The sequence below is a fragment of the Lampris incognitus genome, chromosome 10 (genome assembly GCF_029633865.1).
Source record: "Lampris incognitus isolate fLamInc1 chromosome 10, fLamInc1.hap2, whole genome shotgun sequence".
Lineage (NCBI taxonomy): Eukaryota > Metazoa > Chordata > Actinopteri > Lampriformes > Lampridae > Lampris > Lampris incognitus.
The window spans coordinates 15,740,202-15,767,704 of record NC_079220.1 but is presented as its reverse complement, the minus strand read 5'-3'; the positions used below and the strand labels follow the sequence as shown (position 1 = coordinate 15,767,704).

The window sequence follows — 27,503 nt, the reverse complement described above, 5'->3', positions numbered from 1 at the left end:
TGTCACAACGAAATTGTTGTTTTTTTACAATGTACTTTTTTATATCTATATCTGTACATAGTAGTTAAATGTTTATGTTTACCTTGTTGGGGCGGCACAGTAGCTCAACTGTTGCCTCACAGCAAGAAGGTCCTGGGTTCGAAACCCAGTCCATCCCTGGTCCTTTCTGTGGGGAGTTTGCATGTTCTCCCAGTGTCTGTGTGGGTTTCCTCCAGGTGCTCCGGTTTCCTCCCACTATCAAAAAGACATGCATGTTAAGGTTAATACTCCTGTCTGTGCCCCTGACCAAGGCAATGGAAAGAAGAACTGGAGTTGGTCCCCGGGTGCTGCAGCTGCCCACTGCTCCTATACACCCAGGATACAGGATGGGTGAAATGCAGGGAACAAATTTCATTGTAACCTACAATGACAAAATAAAGTGGCTTTCTTTTTCTTTCTTTCTTTCTTTCTTTCTTTCTTTCTTTCTTTCTTTCTTTCTTTCTTTCTTTCTTTCTTTCTTTCTTTCTTTCTTTCTTTCTTTCTTTCTTTCTTTTTCTTCTTCTTTGTTGTCTTTGTTTTAGATGTATGTCTATTGTGTGTAAGTACATGGAAAGCAATGGAGGAACCAGACTCAAATTCCTTCTATGTGTAGGCCTACACATACTCAGCCAAATAAAACTGATTCTGATTCTGATGGAGATTGACTCTCCTTTTGCCTCTTTTCTCTTCTCATTTATTTCATTCTTATTCTCCTGTTTGTTCTAGTTGGCAGGGAATTACATTCAGACTGCCTGGCTCTGCTCCAGGCACCACACATCCGCGAAGAAACTCAGCTCACCTTACCTCTGGACATCAACAACTACCCCTTCTATCGCTATGTTCAGGTCTATTTCAGGGTAAGTTAAACATTTAAAAAGAGGTTCCAATACCCTCAAACTAAAACCTAATGCACTGTGCCTGTCTCCCTTCAAAGTTATCCCCATAAAGCTGTTACATGTTCTCTCAAAACCTGGACAGACACTTAAAGCGTCCTTTTGTTGTTTTTCATATGTCATTTGTTTGATTTTTAATCACCCTTTAAATAAGCCTTCAATGCTACATCAAAAGTACATAAAGCTGACCGATTTATACGGGATGATATGTCACATCACTGTCAATCAAAGTTTGTCCAGTTTGATTTGCATCATGTGTTTTGACCCTCACTTGAAAATGCAACCATGGTGCAAATTTTCCATTTTCATGAATCTGCTGCACTGTTGCTGCACTGTGAATGCAGCTCTGATTGAATATGTTAATTTGTTGTATTAATATAGGTAGTACTTGTAGTAGTAGTAGTAGTTGTATTAATATAGGTGGCCCCGACATTTCATTGTACAGTGGCTTACTCTTAAAATGTGATTTTTGACCCTCTCTTCTTTCTGTAGCAACCAAAATTTGGAATTCTGATGGCTCCTCTAGAGTCATCCCTGACCCGCATCAATGAAGACCTGAGAGAGGAAGCTCTTGAACTCTTCGTTATGGTAGGATCCTTTTGACAGCTTTTTTACATTTATTATCCAGCATTAACTTGCTATTAAACAGCTACATATATTCACACCAGGGAGTTTCCTATAACAGGTGCAGTCTGTCTGTTGGCAACTGATCCAAAAAAATTATTATGAGATATAAAAATTGCCCAAGATCAAGTCAAGTCAAGTCAAGTTTATTTATATAGCACATTTAAAACAACCACAGTTGAACCAAAGTGCTGCACAAGCTTAAAATACAATATAAAATAAGTAACACATATGAATATAAAAATATATGTAAAAAAGACATAATAAAATGAAGAAATTAAAATGTAAACAATAAAACATAAGAGCAAAAGTATATTTCCACAATAAAAACACGGTGTCAAGCTCAACTTGAATTGAATGCCAGCGAGAAGAGGAAGGTCTTTAACCAAGATTTAAAAGTCTCTAGGGTCTGAGCAAATCTTATGTGTACTGGTAAGTTGTTCCAGAGATCAGGGGCAGCTACTGCAAAGGCTCTGTCACCCCTATTCTTAAGCCTGGATCTTGGAACATGTAAGAGTATCTGGTTTGCTGACCTGAGTGCTCTGACTGGTGTATGATGATGTATTAGCTCAGATAAATAAGGTGGTGCCAACCCATTTAAAGACTTAAAAACAAGTAATAAAATCTTAAACTGGATCCTAAAACAGACAGAAAGCCAATGAAGGGAGGCCAGTAGAGGCGTTATGTGATCACGTCGCTTCTTTCCTGTCAGCAGGCGAGCAGCTGCATTTTGTACAAGCTGCACGCGACGAAGTGACGACTGAGCTACGCCAACATACAATGAGTTACAATAATCCAAACGAGAGGTAATAAATGCATGAATTACCCTTTCAAGATCACTTGGAGGGAGATAGGCCTTTACTTTTCCCAGAAGTCTTAATTGAAAAAACTTGTTATGACTACTGAGCTTATTTGTTTATCAAAGTTAAAAGAGCTGTCAAAAATCACCCCAAGATTCCTAACAGAAGAATGACTGTAGGAAGCTAAAGGGCCAAGAGCGCTATCATAACCATCCAGCAGGTCAGATTGTCCATATACAATAATTTCAGTCTTATTTTGATTTAGTTTCAGGAAATTTAACTCCATCCATGTTTTGACATCTTTCAAACAACTCAGCAAAGCCTGTATAGAATCTCTGCTGCTTGTTTTTATAGGCAGGTAGATTTGCAAATCATCAGCAAAACAATGAAAAGACATATTATGTTTTTTTAAAAATGGACCCCAAGGGCAGCATAGACAATGAGAAGAGAATGGGGCCCAAAATGGAGCCTTGGGGGGCCCCACAGTTAAGTGGGGCCACAGCTGAAGAGAATTGGTCTATATGGACAGAAAAACTTCTATTTGACAGGTAAGACTTGAACCATTCTAGGGCAGTACCTTTAATGCCTACACATAGCTCAAGATGTGATAAAAGAATATTATGGTCAACCGTGTCGAAGGCAGCAGTCAGGTCCAAAAGCATCAGAACAGCATAGTTCCCAAAGTCCACAGTTAAAAGAAGATCATTAAAAACTCTTAAAAGGGCTGTTTCAGTGCTGTGACGTGATTTGAAACCAGACTGGAACTTTTCACAAATGCCATGAATTTCTAGGTGCATTTGTAATTGTACATAAACTGCTTTCTCAAAAAGCAGCTTAGAAATTGGCCTAAAATTAGAAAGAACAGAGGGCTCAAGATTGCTCTTTTTGATGAGGGGCTGTACTACAGCATGTCTGAAAGCAGCAGGAACACAGCCTGAGAGAAGAGAGGTGTTTATCAAATTTACAATACAAGACCCGACAGTGGTAAAAACATATTTTAAAAGTCTGGGTGGAATACTGTCAAGGGGGCAATGTGAAGGCCTCAAATGGTTAACTACCTCAGATATAAAGGAGAGGGACACGGGCTCAAACTGCTCTAAGACAGCTGGGCACATAGAATAAACAGCAGGATCTGAGGCTGAAGAAGATGGTGAGGCCCTAATAGCAGAGATCTTATCTGTAAAAACTTTAAGAAATTCTTAACAGAGCGTGGGTGTTGGCACAATGCAAGGAGAATCACATGGATTTATAAGAGAGTTAATAGTATTAAAAAGAACCTGAGGCCTATGATAATTGTTGGACACAAGGTTTGATAGAAACTGTGTTTTTGCAGATTTAACAGCTCTCTGGTACTCTGATAAGCAGTCTCTTAGAATTCCTAAGGACACATGAAGTTTGTCTTTCTTCCACTTTCTCTCAGCGTGTCTACATGTGCGTCTTAAGAGCGCGGGTGGTGTCATTGAGCCGTGGTTCTGTCACTGGTTTAGGGCATTTGGTTGCAACAGGAGCAACCAAGTCCAGTATGTCAGTGCAGGTAGAGTTAAAAAGAGTGGTAATGTCATCAGCACTGAGATTACAAGAGTCATCCAGGGTGTGAAGCATAGAATCTTTAAAAGCAACAGAAAACTGAGATGCCTTCAAAGGGTTAATTGTGCACAGGGAGCGTGCTGGGGCGCGCAATTTAACCTGAGAACAAGGCAGGGTCACAGTAAATAATACAGGCAAATGGTCCAATATACATGTTTCACAAATTTTAGTGATGCATACACTTAAACCAAAGGCCAACACAAGGTCCAGTGTGTGACCCTTCTCATGCGTCGGACCAGTCACCAATTGAGTGAGATTCAAAAAGTCAATAAGATTCAAAAAGTCTTTGACCAGAGGTCTGGATTCACAACAGACATGGATATTAAACTCACCGACAATTAAGAAACTGTCGTAGTTCACTATAGTCCCCGCCACAAAGTCTGTGAATTCCTGAATGAAGTCCTTGTTGAATTTTGGTGGACGATAGACCACTGCGCACAGCATGGGACAGGTCAGAATGACAATGATCAGTGGGGGACACAAGAGCTTTTGTAATGCAGTTGTTTCATGTAAAGCACTTTGTGTCCTCTGACTAGAAAAGGGCTGAAGAAATGTAGTCATTTCATGTCTCAATTTACTTTCCTCACCTAGAGCTTCTCAGCCAATTAAGGAGTTGAACCAACAACCTTCTGTTTAAAGGCCTTCATTTCTTTTCAAAATATTTTTATTGAATTTTTACCAAAAATGAACAGGGTTGGGCAGATATATTACACAATGCTACACATCAATGTACAGAACAAGCAAAAACAAATAAAACCCTGTGGCAGTGACAGTGGTAACAGTGATATAGGGAAACCTCCCGTCCCCCCATGCCCCTGATTATCTGGAATAATTCTAAGGCACAATGTCTAGGAGTAAATGAATAAATAATATAGCCACTTCCATGGAGTCAGGTATTGCTTTTCATGTCAGGAGCCGAGTTAAAAGGAATATCGTGCTTATATTGTTTGGGTGTGATGAAAATATGTTAAAAAGGGTTCCAGGTTTTATAAAAAAAATTTCTCTGAGCCAGTGACTGAGAATTGCAACATCTCTAATTTGAGACAGGACATTATGTCTCAAAGCCACTGACGAAGTGTGGGCGGGGCAGCATCCTTCCATTTGAGCAAAATTGCACGTCTGGCCAAGAGCAAAGCAAAGGCCACCATGCGGTGCTCCGCATATGTCAGATGAGAGTCATCTCCATCAGTAATGCCAAACAGAGCAATAAGAGGGTCTGGGTCTCAGTTTTGTTTTAAAATTTTAGATAGGGTATGAAAGATATCTTTCCAGAATTGTTGTAAGTGAGGGCACAGCCAGTACATATGGATCAAGGTAGCGTGACTGTTTTTGCATTTGTCGTAAGTGGGGGAGATATCGGTAGATGCTAGATAATTTAACCTTGGACATGTGGGCCCTGTGGACCACCTTAAATTGCACTAGGCAGTGTCTGGCACAGAATGAAGGTTTGTGTATTGATATGAGGATGGAATCCCATTGGTCATCAGATATACGTATGTCCCACATCAGGTTCCCAAGACATTTTAATCCTGTCCAGAGGTGGACATGTCAGCATGGAGATGTTTCTATATAATTCTGACAATGCACCCCTAGATAGTGGGTTAAAGGAAAGAAATGTGTCAGCCAGGTTAGTGTCAGGTTCTGCAGGGAAGCAAGGTAAGATGGAGCGCGCATTAATGTCTGACCTGTAAATATTGAAAGAAATGTGTTTTGGGCAAGTTGTATTTCTCAGACAGTTGACTGAAAGAGATAAAAGAGCTATCTTTGAACATGTCTTTAAACCATCTGATGCCTTTCCTGTGCCAATCCTGGAAAGTTGAGCGGTGTCAAGATGAAATTAAAAGATGATTAGAAGCAATAGGGCTCAGGAGAGAAAAGTCTTTTTAGCTAAAGGACTTCCTGAACTGGGCCCACACTTTAAGGGTATGACACACAACCGGGTTGTCTATTGATTTTTTTTAGGGAGTAGTTGAGCGGTGAGCCAAGGAGTGCTGGAAGCGAAATATCCGGGCATGATCCCAATTCCAGAAATGTCCAATCTGGGCTATTTGGCTGAAGATAAAAGTGGGTCCAGAAAGCAAGACAGCGAATGTTAGCAGCCCAGTAAGTGATGGAAATTAGGGAGCCCCATGACTCTGTCCCTTTTGAACCTCTGAAGTAAGATCCTGCTTGTTCGTGGCTTTTTATTTTGCCAAATATATGAAGAAATAACCGAATCTATCCATCCATCCATCCATCCATTATCCGAACTGCTTATCCTGCTCTCAGGGTCGCGGGGATGCTGGAGCCTATTGCCAGCAGTCATTGGGCAGTAGGCGGGGAGACACCCTGGACAGGCCGCCAGGCCAACACACACACACACACACACACACACACACACACACACACACACACACACACACATTCATACAAAAAATGATTTTGGGATGAACACTGGTACACACTGAAATGTGTAAATTTTGGTAGTATATTAATTTTTATAGAGTTTATTCACCTGGCAAGGGACAATGTAAGAGGGGACCACTGCAATGACGATGTTTTCACCTGATTTAGTAGAGTCATGAAATTTTCTTTAAAAAGATTTTTGAATTTATATGTGACTACTACTCCCAGGTAAGTGAGTTGTCTCTCTTCAATTTGAAATGGTAAGTCATTGTAGTCTAAGTCAAATGCTTCTCTGTTAATTGGGAACAGTTCACTTTTGTGCATGTTTATCTTGTATCCCGATAATGATCCAAACTGTTTAAGCAGAGAAGGTGCTGCTGTGGTAGAGAGGTTGATGAAGATACTTTATGTTCCACCCCCCCCCCAAATACCAGCAATGTTTGCGTCGTTTCGAAGAGCAACTGCAAGTGGTTCGATGGCTAAGTCAAAGAGGATCGGGCTTAATGGGCAGCCGTAACAGGTTCCACATCCTAGAGCAAAGGGTTGAGAAACTGTACCGTTGGTTTGAATTGTTGCACTGGGAGATGCATATAATAATTTAATCCAAACTATAAATGACGGCCCTAATCCAAAATTTTCCAGAACTCTAAATAAGTGCCTCCACTCAACTCGATCAAACGCTTTTTCAGCATCTAACGATACAACACACTCCGGGATGTTTTCAGAGGGTGAGTATAGAATGTTAAAGACGTCGAACATTAAAAAAGGAATGACGATACTTAACGTAGCCAGTTTGGTCATTTGCTGTTATTTGGGGGACAATTTCTTCCAATCTGCATGCCAAAGCCTTTGCTAGGATCTTAGCTTCGGTATTCAGAAGAGAAATTGGCATGTACGAGGCACATTGTACAAGGTCTTTCCCTTTCTTGGCTATGAGAATTAGGGAAGGTGGGAGTGAGCCTAGCCTAAGGGATTCTGTCAGGACGGTTGTTAACTGTGGGGAGAGGAGTGCCAAGAACTTCTTGAAATATTCAGCTGGAAAGCCATCTGGCCTTGGGGATTTTCCAGATCGCATTGATGATATGGCTAGGGCCATTTCTGCTTGGGTTAGAGGTACTTCTAGTTTCTTCACCAAGTCTGGGGGAATAGTTGGGATGGCCAAATGGTCAAGAAAGTCTTTGATTGTTGCTTCTTGTTAAAGGCCTTCTAATGGGCAACCTGCACCTGAACAAATCTTCAGGAGAGCCCATTTATTTTTTAGCGCCACATATCTGATTCTTGTCTTCTGTGTGCTCTGTAGGTGTTGAGATTCATGGGGGACCCCCACCTGAATGGAGCCCAGGAAAACCTGTTTGGGAACTATGTCATCCAAAGAGGTCTGTCATCACCGGGGTTACAGGATGAGATCCTGGCCCAACTGGCCAATCAGGTGTGGCGAAATGTCAACCCTGACAATGCTGAGAGGGGCTGGCTGCTGCTGCTGGCATGTGCCTGTGCATTTGCCCCGTCGTCCAAGCTTGACAAACACCTGCTGAAGTAAGAGATGATCATTACACACACACCAACCATGCTGATATCAGAAACACAAGCACATATTCCCTGTCTCTATCTCTCTCTTACACACACACACACACACACACACACACACACACACACACCCTTATCACTGCCATATAATAATAACACAGCACAAATTATCTGTTAAATTCATGCTTACATTCAATTAAAAGTAACGGACACTTTTTTGTAGTCCCAAAGCTCCTAAATCTCTCGCAAACTCATGGCGAAGGTGCTACGGTTCACCCACTGAGACAGACAACCACAATGTTTACTGGCTCTTTTCTCCACCTTTTATCTGACAGGTTTGTGTCTGACCACGCACCTGTTGGTTGCCAGGCACTGTTACAACACAGACTCATCCAGGCCAATCAAAAGTCCCTGTTGGTTTCAGGCTCAGCCCCCGAGACGGCTCGGACCTATCCGTTGTCTCTGCTGGAGTGGACAGCCAATCGGAAGAAAGCCAATATGGCGCTGCAGGTGCACTGCTTTGATGGTGAGCCGCCTTTGTGCATTTAAGCGTTGCCAGAAGAGGTTCGACTGACAGTGGAGGGGGGGTGGAGGGGGGGTGTCCCATGAGTCAGGTTCTTCTTTAAAGGTGCAATCAGTGAAATTTGTTCGCTAGTGACCACCATCAATGAGCAGTAGGAATCACAGCAACATTAGCATCCGTCTTTTTGAGTGGCAGTGACCCACAAGTGATACAACTAACACTAATAACATCTCACAACTTTGCAAGTTACCTAAATCCAAACATCCTGCTGAGATGTGAACTGATGGTGTTCATATTTTAAAAAACAGCTTGCAATGTTTATAACTTATCATACATGGATATATATTTAATAAAAATGGTGCTTACCTATCCTACAGTAGCAGCCCAGCATTGGATTTAAAAAAAGTTTTCATCCTCTTTCAAAGGCAATACCTGTATTTATTCTACTTTGCATTTATCCTTTCATTTTTCTGCCAGATGATGAGTCTTTGGATTCTTTGGAGTTGTGTTGTAAAGCTGTTGCCTCCATATTGCAAACTTGAAATGTGCAGCGTGATTAATGTGCAAAGAGCCTTAGGGAGAACTTTGTGGCAGCCTCCACTGGGAAAAAAACCCCATTCTGGGCCAGAATGCACGTGTTGAAAGCCAGAAATCTCAGCACTTGACAAAGTCATCATTTTGCAGTTGTTATAGATTGACAACTCTTTCCAACTCCCCTGATACAGGATGGTCACGTTTTGCTATAATCTTTAAGACCAAGAAAAGCCACCATTAATGTCCAGTGCTTTTGTGTTTTGTATTTTCCTGTCATTTATACTTTTTTTTTGACAATTTTATCAATTGTTTGATTGTATCCATTTTATCTGTTGTTAGTTAAATGTAGTGCATTTTGAGCAATTCATACCTCATGTTATGTATGAAAGATGCTCTACAAATTCAGTCTAAGCACATTCAAACAAATTTCTTTGAGGTGTAAATGACTGAATGCAAACCCCAAATCTCAATGCAAACCTGTAAAACACATAGACTATGCAGTGCAGGATAAGTAGCAGGTAATGAATCTTCTGCAGCAACATTTTAAATGAGCGCACGTTTCCAGGAAAAGGAAGGTTAATTGTGTGGGAGGGTCTGGGTTTGCGTTTATTCATTGGGATAGATTACAGTCTATGTCCATTCATTATGCATGGCAGGTCAGTATCAGGTGCATTAAAATTCCTTGCATTTTAATGGCAGGATTTGTTGTGGTGTTGCTCTCCGACATTCTCTCTCTCTCGCTCTCTCACTCTCTCTCTCTGTAGGCGTGTCATTTCTCTGTCCAGTTCACTCTTGGACCAGTGGAGAGGAGCTAGCAGGGGACATCCTGCGCCACAGGTATTAACATCATATGTTCCAACTCAGACTTCCTCATGCCTTACATAGCTGTGTCCTTATATTTCAAAGAAACATTCAGCTTTGTTCACTTAAAAAAAAAAAAAGAGCCACAAATATGAAAACAAAGATCTTACCTGTACATTTAAGTTCATCATGAACGGGTATTTAAAGTGTGTGGTTGCTGCAGGGGAGTGTCAGATTGGTGGAGGGGGTGTTCTATTCTGATGAAGGAGCACGGCCAGTGGGTGGAGTTGGCCGGTCATGACTACGTGATGGACCTGATCTCTGACCTGGAGCTTCCAGTTGACTTCCCCAAGCAGAAGAGCTACTTCATCATCAGCGCTGAGGACCCTGCCAGGGCCAGAGCTAACGCCAGTCTGTGAGTACACACAACACACAATTAATTATACATACATGAAGAGGAGCTACCTCATCATTACCATGCTGAGGACCCTGCCATGATCAGGGTTAATGCAGTTTAGCGCCACTTGATACACACACACACACACACACACACTTTGATATATACAAGCAAGGATGCTATTTTATTATCACTCCTAAAAGTCTACCTACTCATAAGGGTAAATACCAGGCTGTTTGGAGCTTACAGTTGCACAAACGCACTTATGTATTTAAGGACAAACAGTTTTATGTACAGGTATGCAGGAGTATTTGCTCACACACAAGCATGCATGAATGAAAAAAGATGTGCACATCTAGACAGCAGCAGAGTTAGCGACACTTCCACTTTGTTAAAGGATATTGGTATATAGATATTCAGAAAATGGGTGTTTGATGATTATTCTGGTTTCTCTTCTCTTCTCTTCTCTTCTCTTCTCTTCTCTTCTCTTCTCTTCTCTTCTCTTCTCTTCTCTTCTCTTCTCTTCTCTTCTCTTCTCTTCTCTTCTCTTCTCTTCTCTTCTCTTCTCTTCTCTTCTCTTCTCTCCTCTCCTTGTCTCTTCTCTTCTCTTCTCTTCTCTTCTCTTCTCTTCTCTTCTCTTCTCTTCTCTTCTCTTCTCTTCTCTTCTCTTCTCTTCTCTTCTCTTCTCTTCTCTTCTCTTCTCTTCTCTTCTCTTCTTGCCTCTCCTCCCCTCTCCTCTCCTCTCCAAGTACTCTTTTTGGTGGTGGTTTTGATTCAGATGAGGATTTTCCTCCCTTCTTTCCGATGAGCAGCAGCCGACCCGCCTACAGTTTGCCAGACTCTGATGGATACTTCAGCCATGGTACACAGACACAGACACACACACACAGACACGCACACACACACACACACACACACACACACATGTAAAAACATATATAACTATATATATAGATATAGATATATAAAGATGTATACATGCAAACAAATCTCTTATTTGGATACTATTTATTGCTGGTGTTTTTAAAACAACAGCTTGCCTGCAAATATTTTAACAATTACAGCTTTGTAATTGCTCATTTTAAGGGATTACTGTTGGGGAGGACTTTCCCAAGAAAAATGAAATGGAGAATAGTATTTTCACCATAGCAGCCAAATATATACCTCTGTATATTTCCATTGTATATTGCCCTGTGATGGCCTGGCGGCCTGTCCAGGGTGTCTCCCAACCTGCCGCCCAATGACTGCTGGGATAGGCTCCAGCATCCCCGCAACCCTGAGAACAGTATAAGCGGTGTGGATAATGGATGTATATTCCCATTGTATTCCTGCACTACTTAAATAGCATCACATCTGATCATTTCAAATGTGTACAGTATAAATTTAGTTGAGGAAAAAAGCTGCTGTTGACAAAATTAAGTTATCTGTAAGTTACCCTGTTTCTACCGTTAATTTTAAACTGGCAGAAATGAAAGTCATTCTCTGCAGAAAGCTAATCGATTCTCAACTGTCTTTGGCTAGTGGAGTCAGATGCATTCAGTGATGGTCAGACTCACCGAGGAATGGACCGCTATCTGGACAGTCTGTTTGACCCTGTACTGTCAGACAGCAGCCTGGTAAACACACACACACACACACACACACACACACACACACACACACACACAGACACACACACACACACACACACATGCACACTTCGACACATTTCGTACTCTAGACTTAAATTGCATCTCACCAAATAGAAAAATTGCCAAATAGAAAGAAAGGTCAATGTCAACATCGGTCATTCACATGAATGGAAAATTGATGCTGAAATGGAAAAGTCCTCAAAGTCATTGCTTATGCTCATGTAATACAAACGTAAAGACAAAAACATAGTCACCTGCCTATAGCTTCACAGTGTCTTTTTTTTTTAATCCCCCCCTCCCCCTTTTTCTCCCCAATTGTACTTGGCCAATTACGCCACTCTTCCAAGCTGTCCCGGTCGCTGCTCCACTCCCTCTGCCGATCCGAGGGCTGGCGACTACCACATGCCTCCGATACATGTGGAGTCGCCAGCCGCTTCTTTTCACCTGACAGTGAGGAGTTTCACCAGGGGGACGTAGCACGTGGGAGGGTCGCACTATTCCCCCCAGTCCCCCGAATAGGTGCCCCGACTGACCAGAGGAGGCACTAGTGCAGCGACCAGGACACATACCCACATCCGGCTTCCCACCTGCAGACACAGCCTATTGTGTCTGTAGTGACGCCCGACCAAGCTGGAGGTAACAAAGGGATTCGAACCAGCGAGCCCCATGTTGTTAGGCAATGGAATAGACCGCCACACTACCCGGGTGCCCTTGTCTTTATTTTTGTCATTCGTTTCCTTTTTCATCTGTATAGACTGCTGTCACTTACAATTTCAGTACTTAAATTCAATTCCCATTTTGCCTTGGCCTAACACAGTGTTTAAAAAGCATCAAATTGAATTAATCCACACTTTATCTTCCTCAACTAATTCCAAACTCTCACTATGTACACCCCTACCCTAAATTTCTCTAATTGGCCATAGCAGCCAAACTATACTACACATTTTGCCACAGAATACGTTCAATGAGTTTAAAGCTGTCACATCATGCTTTCATTTCACCTGATCAGCCTTCTGAATGTGAGTGGACATGTGTTGATGGATGGGTGGAACATATAATCCAGTTTGACTATTTGTATAAGAATGGGACAGACCTGATGGCTTGGCACGGGGGTGATTAGGTTACTGAGCGACTTACCGTATTTAACTGTACTTGCAGGCAGTACACTTTCACCTCTATCTATCTATCTATCTATCTATCTATCTATCTATCTATCTATCTATCTATCTATCTATCTATCTATCTATCTATCTATCTATCTATCTATCTATCTATCTATCTATCTATCTATCTATCTATCTATCTATCTATCTATCTGTCTATCTGTCTGTCTATCTGTCTGTCTATCTGTATATATACACTGATGAAAACCATTTTCTTGACAATGGCATTCTGCAAAATCACAAAAGGCCTTTTGATGAAAAGGGGAAACAAAATAAAACTGAACTGAAAATTCTCATGTCTTTGATGGCGTCAACAAATATCAGTATAGACCACCTCACGCAGCTGCTTTGAAAAAGAACATTGATTGTCTCGATGGGCATTCAAAGTACATCTTTCACACTGTACTGGGCTGTGTGTGTGTGTGTGTGTGTGTGTGTGTGTGTGTGTGTGTGTGTGTGTGTGTGTGTGTGTGTGTGTGAGCCTCTCTTACGGTGTGCACGGTACTCCCTGGGAAGTATTCAATTCCCATGCCTCTGTTGGTTGGCTCAGAGGGGGGCTGAATCAACCAATAGTCTCTCTCACATTATCCTGCTAGTGTCCCCCCCCCCCTCTCTCTCTCTTACTGTCTCATACTCATACTCTTAGTGGCTTTCCAAGCTCTATATTTCACTACGTTCTTACTATCCTCACTACTAAATCACTCATTCTTTCTCTCTGTCTCCATCATTCCCTTCTCTATGTATCAGGACATGGAGAGGACAGCCAGTGTCTCACGGAGGATGAAGGGAGGAGGTGGTATAGGCATCGCAGGTGGAGGGGGAGAGGGGGAACAAGGTCAAGCAGCCCCCAGCCGACCCTATCCTCCAGGAATACACCCTGGAGGTGAGGCACAGTGTCTGTGTCTGGATGCATTTACATTTCCTCATTTAGCAGACACTGCTATCCAAAGGCAAGTTGTTATCTGATACAAGACAGTCTGCAGCTAGAAGGTATAGTTGTGTGTCAACTTTCAGGTATTCTTTGAACACTGAATACTAATTATACTAATTATAGCGTAGCCAAGAGTGCATGTCATGTCAAGTGCAATTAGTGCAAGCACACAATGGGTATATCAGCACATACACTTGTTGCCAGAAGCAACTTCTTTGCTAAAGGACTTTGCATTCACTTAATAAAGAAAATAAATGGGTAGATGACTGATACTGATGAGCGTAATAGGGGATTACAAATTAGCTAGACAATGCCAAACAGTCATGCCTAAAGATCATCGATGGATTAAGGTGTGTGTGTGTGTCTGTGTAAGTTGGTTCTGCGTGTTTACTATGTGTTAATTATATTGAATGTCATCCTTTATATGTAAACAATATTTGTCTGAATATGTGCTTGTGTGACTGTTTCATATGCTTTTAGGTTTGTGTGTGTGTACGTTTACAGTCATGCCTAATGTCTGTTTTTCTATTGTGTTTAACTGCATTGTTGGTCTGTTTTTTTATATGTCTAACTAGCTTTCTTTGCAAAGCATCTTATTGCACACTTTGTAGCATAACAACGAACTGTATTTCCATATTCTTGTTCACTTGTTATTCCATTTGTCTGTCAGTGATCCTTTTGTCCTTCACACCCTCTCTCTCTCCTCTCTCTCTCTCTCTCTCTCTCTCTCTCTCTCTCTCTGTGCCGTCAACCCTTTCTTCACGACAGGCATCAATAATGCAGCTTGCTCTAAGTGGGTCTCAAATACTCAGCAGTGGAGTCCTGGTGATGAAAATAGTTCTAACAACAGTATAACAGGGTTTTGGGGCCACGGTTCCCCTGTCTAGGATTCACATACAACAATTCTTATGCATCCTCTTATGGTCAATGTAATATTCATTTCGTTGTCTGTGTAACTGCATTCGCAAGGAGGGGAGTTCATGTTCAGTCGGATTAAGATGGTTTCAGACAGTGGGTGGATGGATGGATGTTCATGTTCAGATATTCTGGAGTTGATCCATGTGACAATGTGAACCGACTACATGGTTGTCTGGTGCGGGATGTAAGGGGTTCAAATTTACAGCTCTCTATATACTATATTAGTATGAGCTAGACTAGTATAAGATTCAGTAAAGGACAAGGAAGGATTACAGGACAGACAAACAGATACTTACAGACTTAAATAGACAGACAGGCAGACAGACAGACAGACGGATAGATATTTTATGAATCTACTGGGATTTTGTTAGCTGCATCATAGGATACCATGAAGTCATTACAATTTTAGGTTTAAATAAGCTGTTGCTCTCCTGTCTTTCAAGTTGGATAATATTGTTGCTGAAAGTTGAAAATAATAAACTGCTCCAGTTGTTAAGAGGACTTATTGTCGCAGATCTACAGCTCTCCTGCCTCAGTCTCTCTCTCACAGCCTGCAGCCTGTAATGAGCAGTCGGCCCATCTCCCCTCATAGGTGATGCATCAACGGCCATTCACTGTAACCCCAGAGGACTCATTTATTCTCCACAGTCATGTGTGACTCTGGCAGAAGTGTCTTTGAATTTGTCTGTGTCTCTACTGAACCCACATTTACCCCAGGATACAACATTTCTGTCTGTATCATTGAAATAACAAAGAGGCCATCAGGTACCACCATGGATCTATAAGTTATAGCGGGGGTCATGCATTGGCACATCTTCTAGTTTTATAGTTGGAGAATGAAATGTGATTGCAAAGTCCTCTGGGGGCACCATTGTGATCGAGCGCTATACAAAGATAAGTTGACTTAACTTGACTTGCCGTTCTGTAGCTGACCGTGTGTTCTGATGGCTCCACAGGGAGTGAAATGTTTGTTTACCTTGTTGTCTCTGTTTTAACTGTATGTCTATTCTGTGTAAGTACATGGAGAGCAATGGAGGAACTGAAGTCAAATTCTTTGTATGTGTAGACCTACACATACTCGGCCACATAAAACTGATTCTGATTCTGAAGTGCAAAGATTAAATTTCTCTTTTAAGGAAGGATATAAACATCGCATTATTATCACCGGTTTCTTGATATATTAACTGCCTGCAGGTTTTGTATCTTTCCTCATGTTAACCACAGTGTTGTGACAGATGCCTGTCTGGTAATATGGATGCCTGAGAGGTTAGCTACCGAATCTCTAACACTTGTCGTCTCGGAGTGTCATTCTGTCATCATAAAGCTCTTAAGTATGTCCTCATGAGGTTAGTCTCGTAGGCCGGCAACAGATAAAAATACCAATGTGTCTCATTTTATGTGTAACTGATTCTTAACCACGTAGCATTTTAGCCTTTTTGCATAAACCTCAGGCTTTCTTATTATATAAAGTAGCATGAAGCTTTACCAGTATACCTCACTTCCTTGCCTCATCCAAATGTACGTCTCTATAAAGCGACTTTCTGAATTTGACCCTAAACAGTCTGACCCCAGGTTACTTGCATTTGACTCCCTAATCCTGTTTCCCGCCTGCTACTTCCAAAGCTGTGCCAGTGCTACCTGTAGCAGGAGGAATGATACCACCCATCCCTGCCATGCCAATCCCCTCCCATCACCATCATCACCATCTCCAACAGCAACAACATCAGCAACAACCACAACAGCAACAACAACATCAGCGGCAGCAGCGATACCACCAATACAACCAGCCACAACACCCCTATCACCAACAAACTACACCAGACGCTCCGTCTACTGTAGTCCCGGCGGCACACTTCCCCCCTCCCAGCCCTCTGCCCATACAGACCCCGACTAGTTCTTCGACCGCTGTTGCCCCAGTGTCTTCTGCTATTACTGATGGAGGTGCTGGTGTAGCTACACCTACCGCCGGGGCTCCCAGTCTGTCTCCCATGCCCGCTCTTCCAGGGATGCCCACTCTCCCTGCCATGTCTGTGCTGCCAGGCTTACCTGTGATGCCAGGTGTGCCAGGTACCATGAACAAAAAAACAAAAAAAAGGGTGTGCGTTGGATTTGTCAGCATGTATGGCCCTTCGGTGTGTGGGCGTGGTGTTGTTAAGGTTAGTTTAAGGTCAATTAAAAGAAAGAAAAAAATTAAGCTTATATTAATCTCAAGGCTTTCATTAACAGCAGTGCAATGCATTGTGGGTTGAGTTTGTCTACATAGGCTTTATACCCTAACAGGCAATTCAACGAATGCCAGAGAAACCTGTAAGGCATTTGCAGAGGACTGTGCGTGCATGTGTGTGTGCGTGTGCGTGTGTGTGTGTGTGTTGATGGTTGATATTCTCTTCCATATAAAATGAAAAATACTAAATTATATCCATGTGTTAATGTGTGCATGCTTGCTTGTTGTTTTTCTCTGTGTGTCTGTGTGTGTCCAGGATCAGAGCAGACAGTACTGCATCAGCAGCAACAGGCCATCATCAACCAGCAAGCCATCATTCTGGTCCGTTTTCACAGCTTAACCACGCAAATACTGTTCAATGGACAGCTACTGAACTGAGCAATATTTAACCTTTCGCAGCATGTGAATAGCTATCTATATATGGTGGAAAAATTGTGGTTGTATTTGTGTGTATATCTTTTTCTGCGTTTGTGTGTGTGTGTCCCAGGCCCAGCAGATGACCATGCAGGCAATGGCACTTCAGCAGCAGATGCTGTCCTCTTTCCCCGCCAACCCCTCGGTCCCCCAGTTGCCGCCCGCACAGCAGCACACATGCTCCCCACAGTGCTCCCACACGCCCAGCCCTGTGAGTAAAAACATGCACACATTTTGATACACGCAATTCATGCATAAACGCAAAAGCACCTATACACACAAATGCATGCCGACACCAACACAAATTACAGCATGAACCGGACACTGAATTGAAATCAACTTGTATCGCTCTTTTATCACAGTTCTTTGTGTTTTTGCAGACCAGAGAAAGTATAGAATCACCCTACAAGCATGTCCCTGCCTCTGTCCAACGACAACACTCACAGCGAAAAATTAGTATGTCGTAAGCTCTCACACATACAAACACACACACACACACACACACACACACACACACACACACACACACACACACACACACACACACACACACACACACACACACACACACACACACACACACAGCTTGAAACCTGCCAACCATTAAACATCGTTTATGTATTCATGGCATGTCCACATATGTCATGGATTGTTCTGGAAATAACAGAAGGTCTGACATGGAGTTGCACTGAATGCCCATTTTTAATGACTCCAGCACAACCTATACTTTTTTTTGGGGGGGGGGTTCCCCCAAATGTATCCGGCCAATTACCCCACTCTTCCAAGCTGGCCCGGTTGCTGCTCCACCCACTCTGCCGATCCGGAGAGGGCTGCAGACTACCACATGCCTCCTCCAATAAATGTGGAGTCACCCGCTGCTTCTTTTCACCTGACAGTGAGGAGTTTCACCAGGGGGGACGAAGCGTGTGGGAGGATCATGCTATTCCCCCCAGTTCCCCCTCCCCTCCGAACAGGCGCCCCGACTGACCAGAGGAGGTGCTAGTGCAGCAACCAGGACACATACCCACATCCAGCTTCCCACCTGCAGACATGGCCAATTGTGTCTGTAGGGACACCCGACCAAGCTGGCGGTAACACAGGAATTCGAGTCGGGATTCCCTTGGTAGGCATCGGGATACACCACCCGGACACAACCTATACTTTAACCTTTCACAGGCCAACATATCACCAATTCCTCTGGTTCAAGACTGACACCAACTTGACTCCAGCTATTTCTATATTGCAGTGTTGCTGTCAGCTCTGGTGCATCTCACATAGTTCAGTGACTGATCTTCACTTGGAGAGACACCTACAGTGACTAATACGTCTCAGCTGTGTCTGATTGACAGCCCCAGCAGACATGCTGCTGATGTGACTCTGCCTCCAGCTGACACACAAAAATTCCACATCAACATAAATTTAAGATAGAAAGGAAGGATAAAAAAGAATGGCAGCATAAGCCATAAGCCAGATTTGAACCTGTGAAATCACACGTCCAGTCACTCCAGTAAAGCACAGAAAGGTTGTGCTTAATGGGGATATCAGAATGTATTATTGATCAGATTGAATGACATTGTCTCTTACCTAATGCACTATAGCTAACTCAGGCACCTGGATGCACCTCCCATTTTTACTTCTAATTTCATGTTATAACACTAATTAATTACTACAAGATATGTAATTAAGGAAAGATTGTATCTATGCCTTCAGAAAAATATATCCGCATACGTACAACATGTATGCTTGATCAGAGCAATGTGACAGAGTGGTTCATTCCAGGTCCAACGCGAGGCCCCCCTCCTGAGGATGTGGTACGGGCCAGTGTGAATAACACCGAGAGGATGGAGCCCAGCCACGACATCAAGGACATCATCAGACAGTACCAACCTCCCAGCACACCAGCTCCTACCAAACCTCCTCCAACACAAAGGTAACACACTCTGACACAAACAGATGTTTTTGTTTTTTTAATGTACTCATCAAACTGTATTCACACTATTCTCACTCGTATTTGACTTGGACTTTCCTCTGTGGGTGCAAACATGCTTGTGTATGTATGCATGTGTATGCGTGCATGCATGTATCTGTGCCCTGCAGGAAAGGAGATGGGAAGATGTTTATGAAGAAACCTGACCCCCATGATGAAGCAATGGAGATTCTTAAAGACCAGATGGCCAACCCACCACCACAAGTACACACACATGCACATACACACACACACACACACACACACACACACACACATACACCAGAAACACGTGCACATGAACTCATATCTTCAAAATGTTTTGCAATGAGATTGAGCTGTTAAGGCCATCAGAAAACAATGACGTTGACCTGATCTGTAAATGGATAAAGTGAGCTTAACAGGTTTGATAGACCTGTCTTTTCATCTCTCTCTCTCTCTCTCTCTCTCTCTCTCTCTCTCTCTCTCTCTCTCTCTCTCTCTCTCTCTCTCTCTCTCTCTCTCTCTCTCTCTGGCTTTCTCTTCCTGCTATCTTTTTTCTATTTTTCCTCTTAGACTCAGAGGAAACCAACATCCCCCACTCTGTCCTCTCATCCAAGAGAACAAGGGATAGGTAAAATGATCAAACCTCACACTACTGGCCCAGAGAGCCCCACCCTGCCACCAGGTAAGTGTTTCGCACACCTCAGTAATGTCCAGATTTATTAGAGTTGATTGTTCCTTTACTTTTATTGGCATTATTTTATCACACTATAAAGATTTGTCTTATTTTGTCTCAATAACTCAGTTATCACCTTTCGCCCATTGCACTCTTCCTCTTTAGAAACTAGAGGCCAGGGGCGTCCGGATGGTGTGGCGGTCTATTCCGTTGCCTACCAACAAGGGGATCGGCGATTCGAATCCCCGTGTTTCTTCCGACTTTGTTGGGCGTCCCTACAGACACAATTGGCCGTGTCTGCGGTTGGGAAGCCAGATGTGGGTATGTGTCCTGGTCGCTGCACTAGTGCCTCCTCTGGTCAGTCGGGGCGCCTGTTCAGGGGGGAGAGGGAACTGGGGGGAATAGCATGATCCTCTCACATGCTATGTCCCCCTGGTGAAACTCCTCACTGTCAGGTGAAAAGAAGCGGCTGGTGACTCCACGTGTGTCAGAGGAGACACGTGGTAGTCTGCAGCCTTCCCCGGATCGGCGGAGGAGGCGGAGCAGTGACCAGGACAGCTCGGAAGAGTGGGGCAATTGGCCAAGTACAATTGGGGAGAAAAAAGGGGGGGGACTACAGGCCAAACTACAAACCTCCATGTTCTTAATTTTGAAATTGTGCTTCACATGCTTTGTTTTTTGTGGAGTCTGTTGTGCATGGTTATGATGAGAAATAGAAAATGCCTATGAATGACAAGCAGTCATCTCGTAAAAGTTAATATGTTAATTTTGTTAAGATAATAACCTACCCCTGCTACTACTACTTATCGCTGCTGCTGTTAGGGGTCGCCACAGCGGATCATCCGTTTCTGTCTCTTCCTGTCCTCTGTATCTTCCTCTGTCACACCAGCCACCTGCATGTCCTCCCTCACCACATCCATAAACCTCCTCTTTGGCCTTCCTCTTTTCCTCTTCCCTGGCAGCTCCATATTCAGCATCCTTCTCCCGATATACCCAGCATCTCTCCTCCACACATGTCCAAACCATCTCAATCTTGCCTCTTGCTTTGTCTCCAAACCCTCCAACCTGAGCTGTCCCTCTAATATACTCGTTCCTAATCCTGTCCTTCTTCGTCACTCCCAATGAAAAACTTAGCATCTTCAACTCTGCCACCTCCAGCTCCGCCTCCTGTCTTTTCATCAGTGCCATTGTCTCCAAACCATATAACATAGCTTGTCTCACAACCATCTTGTAAACCTTCCCTTTAACTCTTGCTGGTACCCTCTGTCACAAATCACTCCTGACACTCTTCTCCACCCACTCCACCCTGCCTGCACTCTCTTCTTCACCTCTCTTCTGCACTCCCCGTTACTTTGAACTGTTCACCTCAAGTATTTAAACTCATACGCCTTCAACACGAAATGAAAAAAGAAAGGTGATATTCAAGAGAAAATGAAAAATGCACAATTATGTCCAAACTCCTCCCAACTAAAATCAGAAAAATAAAATTGGTTTAAATGTCTACATTCCCTTGTTCCTGTGGTAGAATTATATAAACTGCAGAATGAACCCAACCTTACTTGTGTGTACTTTCCTACTTGCAATTTATATATTCCTGTGGAGCCAGCAAAACACGCTTAATTGATTTCTACATGACCTCTGTCTTTCAGCAGTGTCATCCTATCATACAGAGCACATTCAACATAATCCGAGTTTCTGTCCAAGTTTCCTCTTTACATAGCCTAATAAATGCAGTCATGGTTAACTCGTATCATGACGGTGGGTTAACATCTTTCTCTGTCGACCCAGGTTTAGATATTTGGGCTGTGATTAATCCACATGCGTGTGCACACAAAAGCATGACATTTGTGGCGAACAGCCAGTTGTGTAAAACACAGTGAAGTCTCAGACGGCCGTCAAACAACAACAGAAACACAGGCGTGTCTGGCTCCTGTGGTTTCAATGCAGAAATCTGGGCCTCAAGTCATTTACTTTGTCAGTCACTACAACTCAAAAATCCCCACTTACATTAACTTGTCAGATTCTGATCCAGGAAAGAAGAAATATAACATATTACATATCACATTGTATTGAAGTGTAGAACGCACATATTTTCCCTTATGTGTGCTTGAATGCGCATGTAACTACATGTGTGTGTGTGTGTGTGTGTGTGTGTGTGTGTGTGTGTGTGTGTGTGTGTGTGTGTGTGTGTGTGTGTGTGTGTGTGTGTGTGTGTGTACACGCATGTTTAGTCTCTAGAGAGTTGCCAATAGAAGAGGAAATCATTCAGACCCAACTCCATAGCCGGACCAGTGAAGAATACTACACCTACACCAATGTACCCTGGAAGCTGTACCTGAGGAAGGAGGTTTAACTTATGACATCTGACTATTTAAATTTTAAACGTTTTCTTAAATGATTTGGTGCATATTAAATGATTTTACCTTTATCACAAAAAGAAACAGACACAGTGATGACATAGATTCATCATCTTGTGTTTTCAGGTGTTCTACCCAAAAGAGACCATCAACAGCCCTCTGATACTGGACCTTCTCTTCAAACAGGTCAGTGTCATTTCATATAAATTGGTGGTTATGGTAACTCTTTTGTTGACGGGAGAGCTAGTTAGCAGATTATCATGTGTTCATCTTTTTGCGGACTGCTTCAGAGACAGTACACACACACACACACACAACTGTTTTCTGCGAGCCATATTTCACGTTCTAAATTACATTCTTAACGGGTGTCCAGGTGGTGTGGTGGTCTATTCCATCGCCTACTAACACGGGGATCGCCAGTTCGAATCCCCGTGTTAACTCTGGCTTGGTCGGGCGTCCCTACAGACACAATTGGCCGTGTCTGCGGGTGGAAAGCCGGATGTAGGTATATGTCCTGGTCGTTGCACTAGCACCTCCTCTGGTCAGTCGGGGCACCTGTTCGGGGGGGAGAGGAACTGGGGAGAATAGCGTGATCCGCCCATGCCCTACGTCCCCCTGGCGAAACTGCTCACTGTCAGGTGAAAAGAAGCGGCTGGCAACTCCACATGTATCGAAGGAGGCATGTGGTAGTCTGCAGCCCTCCCTGGATCGGCGGAGGGGGTGGAACAGTGACCGGGACGGTTCAGAAGAGTGGGGTAATTGGACGGGTACAATTGGGGAGGAAAAATGGGAAAAATCCCAATTTTTTTTTTAATTTCGTTCTTAGGTGGAACAGTGGTGCAGTGGTTAGTGCGGTTGCCTCACAGCAAGAAGGTCCTGGGTTTGAGCCCCGGGGTAGTCCAACCTTGGTGGGTTGTCCCGGGTCGTCCTCTGTGTGGAGTTTGCATGTTCTCCCCGTGTCTACGTGGGTTTCCTCCGGGGGCTCCGGTTTCCTCCCACAGTCCAAAGACATGTAGCTCAGGTGAATCCACTGTACTAAATTGTCCCTAGATATGAATGTGCTTGTGTGTGTGTGTGTGTATGGATTTTGGCCCTGTGATGGCCTGGTGGCCTATCCAGGGTGTCTCCCCGTCTGCCGCCTGACGACTGTTGGAATAGGCGCCAGCATCCCCCCACCCTGAGAGCAGGATAAGCGGTTCAGATAATGGATGGATGGAATTATGTTCTTAACTGGTGTAAGGGAACAAAATATAATAAAAGGTATCCAAAGATATCAACATCAAATGTCAGACATATCACAATCATTTTATTATTTTAAGGATGATATTCATATAGTGCTTTATTTGCTGTTTCCTGAATTTTTTTCAATCTTAAAATTAAAAAATCTGATGAGCACTTCAGCACTCCACTTTAGAACAGAATTAATGATAATAAACATTAAATGTTTAAGTCTGTAAAACTGAGATTTTTTTTTGCAATTTTTTAAAAATTTAAATTTAAACTTTTATTTGGGAAGGGACAATTGGACATTAATCAACATTCGAAACAAATGTAAATGTACTCGAGTTAGCTAATAGGCTAGTTTCCATCAGCAGTCCCTTTGCCTGATGTTGTTAGGCATCGTAGGACAATAAAATAGTACACACAAAAAAATAAACATACAACATAGTTAATATACAATACAAGAACGACAAGAGCAAACAAACAAGAAAATATATGCATAATATACAAATCATGTAAAAAAAGATAATATAGAAAATAATATATATAAAAAAGCAGACATAAGGGCGTCCGGGTAGGGTGGCGGTCTATTCCGTTGCCTACCAACACGGAGCTCGCCAGTTCGAGTCCCCGTGTTGCCTCCGGCTTGGTCAGGTGTCCTTGCCGATGCAATTGGCCGGGTCTGCGGGTGGGAGGCCGGATGTGGGTATGTGTCCTGGTCACTGAACTAGTGCCTCCTCTGGTCAGTTGGGAGCGCCTGTTCGGGGGAGAGGAGGAACTGGGGGGAATAGCATGATCCGTTCACATGCTACGTCACCCTGGTGAAACTCCTCACTTTCAGGTGAAAAGAAGCAGCTGGCGACTCCACATGTTCGGAGGAGACATGTGGTAGTCTGCAGCCCTCCCAGGATCAGCAGAGGGGGTGGAGCAAAGATCAGGACGGCTCGGAAGAGTGGGGTAATTGGCCAGATACAATTGGGGGAAAAGGGGGGGGGGCAAAAAAAGGAAGCCATACAACACAGCTAATGTACAATACAGTTCAACAACATGTTAAAGGTGTGTGCGAATAGCATCAATGTTGACATTGTTGGTTTTAATAAGCCATTTCTTGACATTACACTTAATGAATAATAGGATGGGAACTCTAATTGATTGTGGTACTGAGTTCCATTGATGTGATGCTCTAAAGGAGAAGAAGGCCTGGCTAAATGCAGTTGTCCTGAGTGGGATTGTGCAGTGGCCTCGAGCTGCACCTCTAGTAGCTCTGTTTGTGGTAGATTTAAAGTTGATGAAGGTGGACAGAGGAGGAGGAGCGAAACCATGCATGATCTTATAAACTAGGCAGATATTTTTGTATTTGATGAGGTTTTCCCAACTATGTAGATGATACTTTTTTAGAATATGGCAATGATGAGAAGTGAATGGCTTCTTGTCTAAGGTTTTGAGTGCTTGTTAGTGTAATGATTCCAGTTGTTTTAATGCTGTAGAGTGTGTGTCAGACGAGCTTACCTAAATAAATGTTTTCTTCAGATTGTCCATGACATTTTCTCTGAGGCCTGCATCCGAGTCACCCAGGAGGAGAGACAGAAGATGAAAACCCTTTTTGGTATGAAAAATGTATGGTGTCATGTAATATGAATTCACACAGAGATTGTAGTATTGTTATTTCGAGTAATTCAACTGCTAATCCAAATCTATTCCTTGCAGAGTCTATTGTTGCTAACATTCAGTTTGGCGCTCTCATACCTTTCTTTTTGCTCCTCTTCTTTATGCATCCACTGACTCCGGTTCCATCTCACCCCATCATTTCTGGCAGTGGAGAACAAAATTGATCAGATGTCGGGAACACAGGATGAGAATGTGAAGAAGAAAGTGGTGGCGATGGCCAGAGACTCCTGGGAGATTTACTTTTCCCGCCTCTTCCCAGCCTCTGTGAGTCAACAAGGAAACACAATGCTGTGAACTACAGTGGTTCATCCCAGCACAAGCCAACAGCAAAGTGCTGCGTTGATCCAGTTGAGGCTTCACACAATCCAGTTAAAGTGCATTGAACTTTGTCCATTCTCATTTTTATGTGTGTGAGTATATGCACCTGCCTGTGTTTGTGTAGTCTGTGTGTGTGTGTGTGTGTGTGTGTGTGTGTGTGTGTGTGTGTGTGTGTGTGTGTGTGTGTGTGTGTGTGTGTGTGTGTGTGTGTGTGTGTGTGTTTTCCAGGGTAGTGTTGGGACAGGTGTACAGGTGTTATCGGTCTCTCATAGAGGCATCAAGCTGCTTAAGATGGTGAGGAGCAGTGCTTCTGCTCCAGACTACTTTAGAGTATTGAGACCTTACAGGTACAACACAGAACTATGTTGTCTTGATGCATGCTCAATAACAAAACAATGTTAGTTTGGATATACTACATGCAAGGAAATTTTCATGCGTCATACTTTCAAATTGATGAATGGAGATGTTTTTACACATTTCTTCCTTTACTACAGTGAAATATCACAGCTGGATTTCAAATAATTTTGTCCTTTAAAATTATTTTGTCACTGTCTCCCTCTGCCCTTGCTTGCATCAAATCTTGACCCTCATATTCAAACAAAAACATTCCCACTTCACAATTTTATTGGGAAATTGAATTTCAACCTCTAGTCAAGTGAATTAGTGATCCACTGGTCCCTCTCTCTGCTTTTACCACCAAGGGAACTACATATGCTTCCTTAGTTTTCTCAATGTGTCAAAATTGTAACCCAACTATGCTATTTGAAACATGTAATATACCAGAATTTGATTTGGATTGTTGGCCAAATGCTGGTAAACTTGTGTCTAGAGATTCAAATCTTATTTCACATTTCTTAAAAAAGCAAAACCCTCACACATTCAAACAATGTGGCCACATGGCCAAGAGTTATTGTGCCAAAGGATTTGTTTGACATTAGACCTCTCTCCTTGTTCTTGTGTCTCTGCCTGTGCAGCTACTCGGACATTCTGTTTGTTTCGATCCCGTCCAAGAACATGCTGGAGTTCAACCTGACAAACGAGAAGCTGATCTTGTTCTCTGCCAAGGCACCACAGATCAAGCATATGATTGACTACTTCCTTACTGAACTCAAGAAGGTCAGTGAACTTGTGGTGTGTGTGTGTGTGTGTGTGTGTGTGTGTGTGTGTGTGTGTGTGTGTGTGTGTGTGTGTGTGTGTGTCTTTTCCTGGATCTCACCTTGCCAAGGTGGAGAAGCTTGTGTGTACTAGTGATCCCAAGAGCTCTGCCGTCCGGAGCTTGGCTCCTGGTAGGGTCACCCAAGGTGGATAGGTCAAAGGGGAAGGTCCCAGATGAAGCACGAGCCAACAAAGACCTCAACAGTAAAACTGGCGGAAGATGTCTCCAGGTCACAGCGGCAGTGAAGGCGGATGAAGGCTGCAACAGAGGGTGGTCCCCAGTCGTCTTGGTTCTCCATGCCATTGGACTCTGGCCACCCCCTGCCAAGGACCGTGTGGTGGCTACAGGCGCATCAGCCACTCCATGTTAAAAGCTGTCATGCACAGGCATCCTCCCATTATGCGACTCCAGGATCGGCCTCTACACCCACCTGAAGACCCAGAAGGAGGACAGTCATACTCAACCCCGAGTGACCACCAATGATGATAAAGATGGTTGTGTGTGTGAGTGAGTGAGTGTGTGTGTGTGTGTGTGTGTGTGTGTGTGTGTGTGTGTGTGTGTGTGTGCGCGCGCACGCGCTTTTTGGGTTTGTTTGCAAGGTCAATTTTGATGTCGCATTTTATGCTTTTGATTTTCTGCACACTCAGGTTATATTCCTGTTTTGTGTTTCAAACTTTTATGCTACTGATAACTAAATCAATTTATATCATATCATATATCATATCATATCATATCATATCATATCATATCATATCGTATCGTATCGTATCGTATCATGTTTTGATGGCT

General features: G+C 43.1%; 1 protein-coding gene across 1 annotated transcript in view; it reads left to right on the top strand.

Moving 5' to 3' along the window:
- myo15aa (myosin XVAa) overlaps window positions 1-27,503 on the top strand; it is a 93,355-nt gene that overhangs the window by 49,185 nt on the left and 16,667 nt on the right. The window contains exons 27-47 of the mRNA XM_056288347.1: window positions 745-875; window positions 1,404-1,499; window positions 7,608-7,843; window positions 8,170-8,360; window positions 9,656-9,728; window positions 9,916-10,107; window positions 10,839-10,951; window positions 11,611-11,705; window positions 13,631-13,766; window positions 17,213-17,277; window positions 17,444-17,581; window positions 17,751-17,826; window positions 19,150-19,300; window positions 19,468-19,561; window positions 19,892-20,003; window positions 22,226-22,341; window positions 22,478-22,537; window positions 25,103-25,178; window positions 25,389-25,504; window positions 25,787-25,905; window positions 26,533-26,674. Coding sequence (XP_056144322.1) covers window positions 745-875; window positions 1,404-1,499; window positions 7,608-7,843; window positions 8,170-8,360; window positions 9,656-9,728; window positions 9,916-10,107; window positions 10,839-10,951; window positions 11,611-11,705; window positions 13,631-13,766; window positions 17,213-17,277; window positions 17,444-17,581; window positions 17,751-17,826; window positions 19,150-19,300; window positions 19,468-19,561; window positions 19,892-20,003; window positions 22,226-22,341; window positions 22,478-22,537; window positions 25,103-25,178; window positions 25,389-25,504; window positions 25,787-25,905; window positions 26,533-26,674 — 2,528 coding nt within the window. The remainder of the gene's footprint in view (window positions 1-744; window positions 876-1,403; window positions 1,500-7,607; window positions 7,844-8,169; window positions 8,361-9,655; window positions 9,729-9,915; window positions 10,108-10,838; window positions 10,952-11,610; window positions 11,706-13,630; window positions 13,767-17,212; window positions 17,278-17,443; window positions 17,582-17,750; window positions 17,827-19,149; window positions 19,301-19,467; window positions 19,562-19,891; window positions 20,004-22,225; window positions 22,342-22,477; window positions 22,538-25,102; window positions 25,179-25,388; window positions 25,505-25,786; window positions 25,906-26,532; window positions 26,675-27,503) is intronic.